A 7,900-nucleotide genomic window follows, 5' to 3' on the forward strand; every position below is an offset into this window, starting at 1 on the left:
AAATGAACTGCTGACATGGCGGAAACGCTTCTAATCATTCTCTTCAGATTTGACTTTCTACAGTACAGCTGCTGTTTATAGAGTATATACAAAAACAACATGTGGCAGCAGCTGGTGAGTTTCACTGAATAAAGGCAGCTACCAACAGCTAATATATCTATATTATAGACTGGGTTGACTCAGTAGCAGATATTTGGACCAGCCACTCAGGTTGATACACAACCAATAGAAAACCAGGAACATCTGAAAGTGATGTACCACTTTACAATAAAGCTACCCTTATGAAGGATTTATAAATGCTTTATAATTAGGTTATAATTATGGTTGTTAACACTTTATAAATCATAAATAAACAATTATAAATAAGTCGTAACAGTTTTCATACATTGATGCAGGCTCTCTATTTGGCAAGTTAAACCTCACTACCCATTAATCTGACTAATGAGTTACTACCATTTTAACTGGTTAAAAGAGCCTTATAGGAACTCTTTAATAAATGTTGATGTGGTCTACACTTTACAATAAGGCTCCATTTTGCGGTTGGTGAGAGCAAGTCAAGGTCAGCAATACTGCCAAGGCCTTAGAGGATGAACCTGGTCATTTCATATGATCATTGGATCTTTATAAATGATTTATAAAGTATTAACTAACAAGCTAATTAATAAATTACTTATAACCATTTTTAAATCCTTTATAAGGGTGGTCTGATTGTAAAGTGGTATTGACTCTACTCACATTCTTCGACTTCATCTCTGACTCAGACCTGATGAAGAGAGGAACAGTAAACACTGATTTCTGACATCCGCTGTGTCTCTTCTCCCCCCATCAGGTGACTCTGATGTCAAACTGGACCTAAACACCGCAGAGACAAAGCTGGATGTGTCTGAGGATGACACAAAGCTGATGAAGGTGAGAGATAAACCATTGTGTCCTAATATTCCAGACAGATTTAAGGGCTCAACACACAGCAGGCAATAGAAAACACATATTCAAAGAAGTCAACAAATATCTCCTGTACCTGGGAACTTCCTCATCCTTTTGTACAGCTGGAGAATGAGAAATGCATAAAGTGCCTCTTTGGATGAGCAAACTAAAACATCTATTGTGTAGATTTTTGCATTGCGTGGTAGATGAGGAGTTTCTCAAAAACTGAACAATTTAAAAAAGACACTGTACAGATTCAGGCCAATTTATGCCCCTAATTTGTCATCTCAAGTCATTTAAGAATCTGGACAAATTTCTGTCAGTTTGAGGTCACAATGTCCGATCAATCACCTGAACGATCATCGATCTGGTTTTCAGATGATCGCAACACAAGTTGGTTCTTTCTGATGCTGACAGCTAATGTTGTTTCTTTCACAGCCTCTATCAAGGTTCATGCCTAAACTGCAAGCTCAATCTACACAAGTCTCATACAGGTAATCATATAATAAAAATCTCTCAACACTATTTTAGGCAAAGTACCTCCTTCTTCCCCCACAGCTTTCTTCCTTTGAGCCACAGCAATCTCCCCATGTTCTCTCTGCAGTGTTGGTGGTCTCATGTATGGCTCTTGTCCCCCTCCCTCCTTCGAAAATGTGTTAATTGTTACAACCCCAAGGTCATATAGTGAGATTGTGTTTGTATACTGTGTATATGTGTGTGTTAAACCTCACTGTGGATCCTTCCCATTTCACTTAATTAACCCACATTTCCCTCACCTGCATGTTTTCCTTGCATCTTAATCTGTCCCACTGAGGACATGGGGAGAGAAGAACTGAGGAGAACACGTTTTTAGAGAAATGAGCCCTTTGCTCTGAACTGTCATCTAAAGCGACTTCAGCTTCTGATGACGACAGCAAAGCTGACTCAGCTGTCAGTCGGCCTTAACAGCTGTGATGTGCTTTTTGATCTTTCTGGTCTTAGTCAACACACATGCAGCTGAGTTTTGGAGCAGTTGTAGTTGAGGTATGCTTTTCTTTGGGAGACCAGAAAGCAGAGCATTACAATAGTCGATCCTGCAAGTAATAGAAGTCTGTACTGGCTTGAGATACTTGAGAAACAGTCGTACTCTGGCAATGTTCTTTAGATGATAAAATACACTCTTAGTCATGTTTCTAATGTGGGGCTCAAACTGAGATCTGAGTCAAAGATGACTCAGATGGAATGGAAATTGATCCCGTGCCTCCTGACAACGTCTCCAAGTGGAAGCGTGTAGAAGTTAAAAAGTGTCTGAGCTAAAATTCAAACTTGAGGAAAACTACTATTCATTTTATAACTTGTACATGTACATTCATTCATGCATACAAAGAATTATCTATCAGTGAGATATGACTTGAACCCGTTAAAAACAGTCCCAGAGAGGCCAATAAGACTGTGAAGCCTGTTTAAAAGAATGGAGTGAATGGATCAAAGGTTGCGCTTAGGTCAAGTATTACTCATACCGATAGTTTTTTCATATCCATATTGGACCCAAGGTTCATTTATAGAATGCAGCCAGGTTCAGCATGTCACTTCCAGTCTGAGAAACGACCATCTATCATTTTCCAGCAAAGGACCATGGCCCTCAACCATAGTACCCAACATAGACTGTATGACATGTCTCTACCGCCTATTAGGAAACACTGAGATATCCCAACCAATATTTGGTCCTAATTATCTTGACTAAATGCGCTTTTAGACTGAGTGCAAACAGCATTTCTTCACTTTATTCTTTAAAGTTCATGAGTATGTGTAACAGGTTCATTGTGCTCATCCAGCCCTCTATGCCCCACAGGTTCGGGTGTCCTGGTCCAGGTGGGTTCCGGTGTACATCAACTGGACTGGTGTTTGTTATGGCTCAGAAGGCGGAGCTGTTCTACAGGACTATCCAATGGGATGAAGGACTTCTCAAATTAGCTGGCAAGATGGCTGCAGGGCCACTGTTCGAAATCCAGGGTCCTGAGGATGCTGTCTGTCAGCTCCACCTCCCACACTATGAAACAAAGGATGGTGAGGAAATTATTGTGCTTTGTTTGAGCAATGATGAAACTCTTTAGTCCTGTTAGTGCCCCCTGTAGGCTGCAGTCTGTCACAGTCCAAACATCTGTCCCAACACCCACACTGTGGTATATGTCTGGTAACTGCCGCGGCTTCATTCATATATATTCATTTTGAGAGAAGCCAGGGCTTGAGAGAAGCCACCAAATGTTGAAAATCTTTCATGTATAGCCAATCCAGCTTCTTCACCAACAATTATTAATCCCAACAGTCTGAGACAGACTGTATGTGACCGAGGTCACTGTATCCAGGAGGTACTGCAGCGAACTGAAATTGGCAGCCTCGGGTTAGTGTCCTCAACATCCATTTTGACGCAGTGCACCTTTTCAATATTTACTTTCGCAAAGTAAGAGAGGAGTGAAGCTCTGTTGAGTCTCCACAATCTTTGGGGAAGCCCTTTGGCAGTACTGTGCTGCCCTTTGGTGGCTGGCGGACTGCACACTCAGGTTCTACTGTGCATGTGCGTACTGATAGACTCGGGATAACTGGGGTGAAACAATTCACAGCAGAAAGAGCTGTGGCAGCGTCATACAGGGAAACACTTAAGTGTTTCTTCCCTTTTCTTTTGTCACTTTTTCTTTTAAAATTCAAACACTGCACCCTTGGCTGCATGCCTGGATGCGTTAGAGAAAAGACCTTTGTTTGGACGGTGTGTGTGAGTGCTTGTGACACTTAAGTGTGGCAGTGGAACGTCTGACCCTTGAACTGAGTCTCATGTGTCACCGTGAGGGAGGGGTGGCGCTGGGGATCTTCTTCTGCAACATAGGCAGCCAGAGAACAGGCTGAGGTTGTGCAGCCTCGCTGTTGCCTTTAGTAAAAGACAGGCACAAAGGGGTGACGGTCTGGGTCAGCCGGGCAAAGGAAGAGTCATCTTTGTCCTCCTCAGCCAACATTAAGAAGTCCTAGCCAGTTGAGTCTTCCTCTTCCTCATAATGCAAAAATGAGGGGTTCCTCAACCAGTGGGTTCAACATAATTCCAGTGCTGAGCCCCAGCGGCAAATCTCTGGTTTGGAATAACACACAAGCTGCGGTTGTTGATGGTGGCCTGGGCATTTTCCAGCTAGAGGCACATTAAGTGGGGTGGGTGTGTGTCCTTATTTGAGATTTTCTTCCCACAGGTGCACAGACAGGCTCTGGGATCACCTTGCTCCATTGTGCGAGGTAGCATGGCAACTGAATTGATTTTGCTGGAATGCTAAAAGGAGAACGGAAATTATTTGGAGTGATAATCATCACTAGCTAGCTCTTGCGGCAGGTGAGCAGGAAGGTGGCTGTGAGACCCGTTAACATTAGCATGCTTGAATTAGCCAAAACTAATGTTCTAGCTAGCTTGTAGAAGCCAAAATCTCAGCTGTTTGGGGACAGGCCAGAGTTGGCAGAACAACTACCTATGGTGAAGACAGTTGGAATGGTATTGCTAGCTGCTAGCGCTCTACGACAGAGTTGTCCACTCCACTCTAAGAGCAGTTAAGCTAGTTAGCTTTGATGTACGTGGGATACACTTGGCTCCTGACGCAAGAAAAGGTGATTGAATGACAAGGACACTGTATCAGTAAAGGTGTGGGGCCCCGAGGTGGACGTAACAACTGCCTGCCACTTGGGGCTGGCATAATGATATAAGTGCTTCTGAGAAAACATGAGGGGGTGTATCCCATAGTGAGACATTGAAATGAGTGCTAGGAAAGAGAACATAAGTTATGAGTGTAACTATGGATGTCACGGTGTGGGTAAGGCTGTACCCAAATGCAGCCAACACAGGGGAATGAGGTGCAAAAAATGTTTATTCACTGAAGAACTTACAAAACGGGTGAACAAACAGAGCAGGAAACCGAAGTACGAGGGAACACAAGGAACAACAACTGGAGACACAGGATACCACAGCCGCTAGAACAGGCAACATGAACAGACTGAGGACAAACCAGACATGAACAGACGAACCGACACAGACAAAGGGGAGCACAAAGACTATATAGACACAAGGGAGGCAAGGGTGATTGAACACAGGTGAAACACATTAGGGCAGGGGAGACAATCACCACACAGAAAAACAGGACCAAGACAGGAAGTAAAAACATTAAGACACACAAGGAAACCAACTACAAAATAAAACAGGAAGTGACAAAATCCAAACAAAAAAGCAAAAAGTGTCTGCCATGGCAAACAATGAAAATGGATATGTGAGACCCAAGGATGACCATAACTATGGTCTTAATAGAATGATAACCTTTGATCTCCCTTTTTTCAAGGCCATTTGTAGAGCTAAACAAAGTCCCCTGAAGTCACCAGTGTGGAAATATTTGCAAATGTGTCATTTACAAGAAAACAAGTTTGTTGGTTAATGTGAAGGTAGCACGGTAAACGAAGAGTCACTAGATGGCAGAGGGGTATCCTCTCTGACTTCTTTTTGTTTTTGGCTTTACAGTTTGGCCCCAGCTGACTGGTGAAATAAGTTACTGGTACATTTTAAATAAATTATTTAAATTTGACCATTTGTTGTACATTTCAAACAAAAATTGTAATTACAGTATCACAATTGATCATGTAGCCTGTCTTGTAAAATGCAAAAAAAAAAAAAAAATGTAAAAAAGATTCAATAGTCAAAAATCTAATTGAATCGTGACCATTAGATCCAGAGTCAAATCAAATTGCAGTTTTGGAGAATCATGACACTCCTACTAGATATTGAATAAAATGAGCACTACCATTGTGATGAGGCTGCCGTCAATAGATGTCGATTGTGTCTGTGTTTTCACAGCTCTGTTCTCTGAAGACCTGCTGTGTGTCCTCCACTTCACTGATGATGGAATGAGCATCCTCGAACCGCTGGAGATCACCGACACTCACGTTATTATCAAAGTCCCTCATCTCTCTGCGTTTGGCGTAGTCCGGGTTTTGGAGGTTTTCAAGAGGATTTGGAAAAAAATGAACCCAATTAGCGGCCAAGTCTTGCTGTTCCTCACACCACCAAACCTCAAAACACAAAACCTCAATGTGCTTCTCCTGCCAAGCGACATCGTTCTGGAAGAGGTAAAGACTTGAAATGTTACACCTTCATTTTCAGTCCAAACTCAGCAGTATCTATCAGATATCCAAAGACCAGTGAGTCACCAGGTGAAATTTTATTTTATTTTTTTCTCTGTTAAAGAAAAAAAATTTTATTGGTGAAGCTAAACGAGGATAAACATTACATTACAGAACGGCAATTCAGTGTTGTGTGTGTGTGGGCTAGGAAAGGCTGTGGTGATGGGGGGTTTATATTTTTTGAGCTTTACTGAGGATAGACCATCAAATTACAATGTTCTTGTATCTTAAGGTGAGGAGAAAACAACCAGTCTCTGTGTACATCCCAGCGCCTTCCCAATGCGAACTCATTGAAAAAAGAAATTACACTGTTCACTGTCCGATGGCCTGTAAAATACAGCCTGAGGTGAGTATTTCAAATGAAAGGTTCTGTAAAATAGTGCTACGATTCTTAAAACTTAGTTAACCTTGGATACTTGGAGACACTGATTACTTCTACTGCCACTGGTTTTCAGAAAGCAAAGTTTAACCGGGATGTTGGACCAAATTACCGTTCAACGTTTGAGATCCGCCTGCCTACAGACACAGAAGAAGTGACTATAGCAGTTCGAGATGAAACAGATACAGATGTCTGGAAGTACGATGCTGACCTGACTGGTAAAGTCCTCATGTCCCTGCAGCATCACTCCACCTGATAATAGAATAAAACAGAACACAAGCGAATGGAGTGATAGTTATTAATTGATACATGGTACTTTTATTCTTCTTCTGTTAGAGATCATCTTCATTGTGTTTTTGTTCTACAATCCACTGGGTAGCCAGTTGTAATGGACCAGGGCCAGTGTGTATAAAATTAGTAAGAAGTTGTTGTAAACTTTGACCTGTGAGTCACAAAAATCTAAATATACACACTCTGTGTGTACAACGACTCACTGGTAAGGTGATTGGTTACCTCATTTCTCAGATCAACAACAATGACCATTAGTCATTAGTGATCTGAGTATGCATATATGTATTAATATATATATGTGTGTGTGTGTGTGTACTTGTGTACTTGTGTGTACTTGTGTTTACACATACTTTTCTTGCTCAACTTATAGGTCTTAGCCCAGCATGGACTCCCAGTGTCCCAGCATGGACTCCCAGTGTCCCAGCAGAGATTCTGAATGTCCCAGCATGGACTCAGGGTGTCTCAACAGGGATTGCAAATGTCCCAGCATGGACTCAGGGTGTCTCAACAGGGATTGCAAATGTCCCAGCATGGACTCAGGGTGTCCCAACAGGGATTCCAAATGTCCCAGCATGGACTCAGGGTGTCTCAACAGGGATTGCAAATGTCCCAGCATGGACTCAGGGTGTCCCAACAGGGATTCCAAATGTCCCAGCATGGACTCAGGGTGTCTCAACAGGGATTGCAAATGTCCCAGCATGGACTCAGGGTGTCCCAACAGGGATTCCAAATGTCCCAGCATGGACTCAGAGTGTCCCAACAGGGATTGCAAATGTCCCAGCATGGACTCAGGGTGTCCCAACAGGGATTGCAAATGTCCCAGCATGGACTCAGAGTGTCCAAGCAGAAAAGTACCTGGCGTCTGTTCGGACAGATTTCATCGACAGTGTGTCTGAACCTCTTCTACATAAGCTGCTGGATAAACTCCTGGCGCGCAAAGTGGTGATTAAGGGTGAACTGGAGTTTGCTGGAACACAGAAGACCAGGGCAGACAAAGCTCGAGTGGTGATCGATACGGTGCTAAGAAAAGGACGAAAAGCCAGTGAAGCTCTGATTGCTGCTCTCTGTGAGGAGGATCAGTGTCTTTCAACAAAGCTGAAGTTAATGTGAAGCAGAAACAGTGTATATCAG

The 7,900-nt window shown here is 42.7% G+C and overlaps 1 protein-coding gene across 1 annotated transcript in view; it reads left to right on the forward strand.

Annotated features, from left to right (window-relative positions):
- The window catches only part of LOC111671725 (NACHT, LRR and PYD domains-containing protein 3-like), a 16,883-nt gene extending 8,989 nt beyond the window's left edge, over nucleotides 1-7,894 (forward strand). The window contains exons 9-15 of the mRNA XM_087179985.1: nucleotides 830-909; nucleotides 1,363-1,418; nucleotides 2,756-2,970; nucleotides 5,774-6,045; nucleotides 6,332-6,445; nucleotides 6,555-6,696; nucleotides 7,140-7,894. Of these exons, the coding sequence (XP_087036111.1) occupies nucleotides 830-909; nucleotides 1,363-1,418; nucleotides 2,756-2,970; nucleotides 5,774-6,045; nucleotides 6,332-6,445; nucleotides 6,555-6,696; nucleotides 7,140-7,879 (1,619 nt within the window). The 3' untranslated portion in view covers nucleotides 7,880-7,894. The remainder of the gene's footprint in view (nucleotides 1-829; nucleotides 910-1,362; nucleotides 1,419-2,755; nucleotides 2,971-5,773; nucleotides 6,046-6,331; nucleotides 6,446-6,554; nucleotides 6,697-7,139) is intronic.
- Nucleotides 7,895-7,900: the final 6 nt, after the last annotated feature.

The sequence above is a fragment of the Seriola lalandi genome, unplaced genomic scaffold (assembly GCF_002814215.2).
Source record: "Seriola lalandi dorsalis isolate HSWRI2012SDOR001 ecotype SW California unplaced genomic scaffold, Sedor1 jcf7180002054885, whole genome shotgun sequence".
In the NCBI taxonomy this organism is placed as follows: domain Eukaryota; kingdom Metazoa; phylum Chordata; class Actinopteri; order Carangiformes; family Carangidae; genus Seriola; species Seriola lalandi.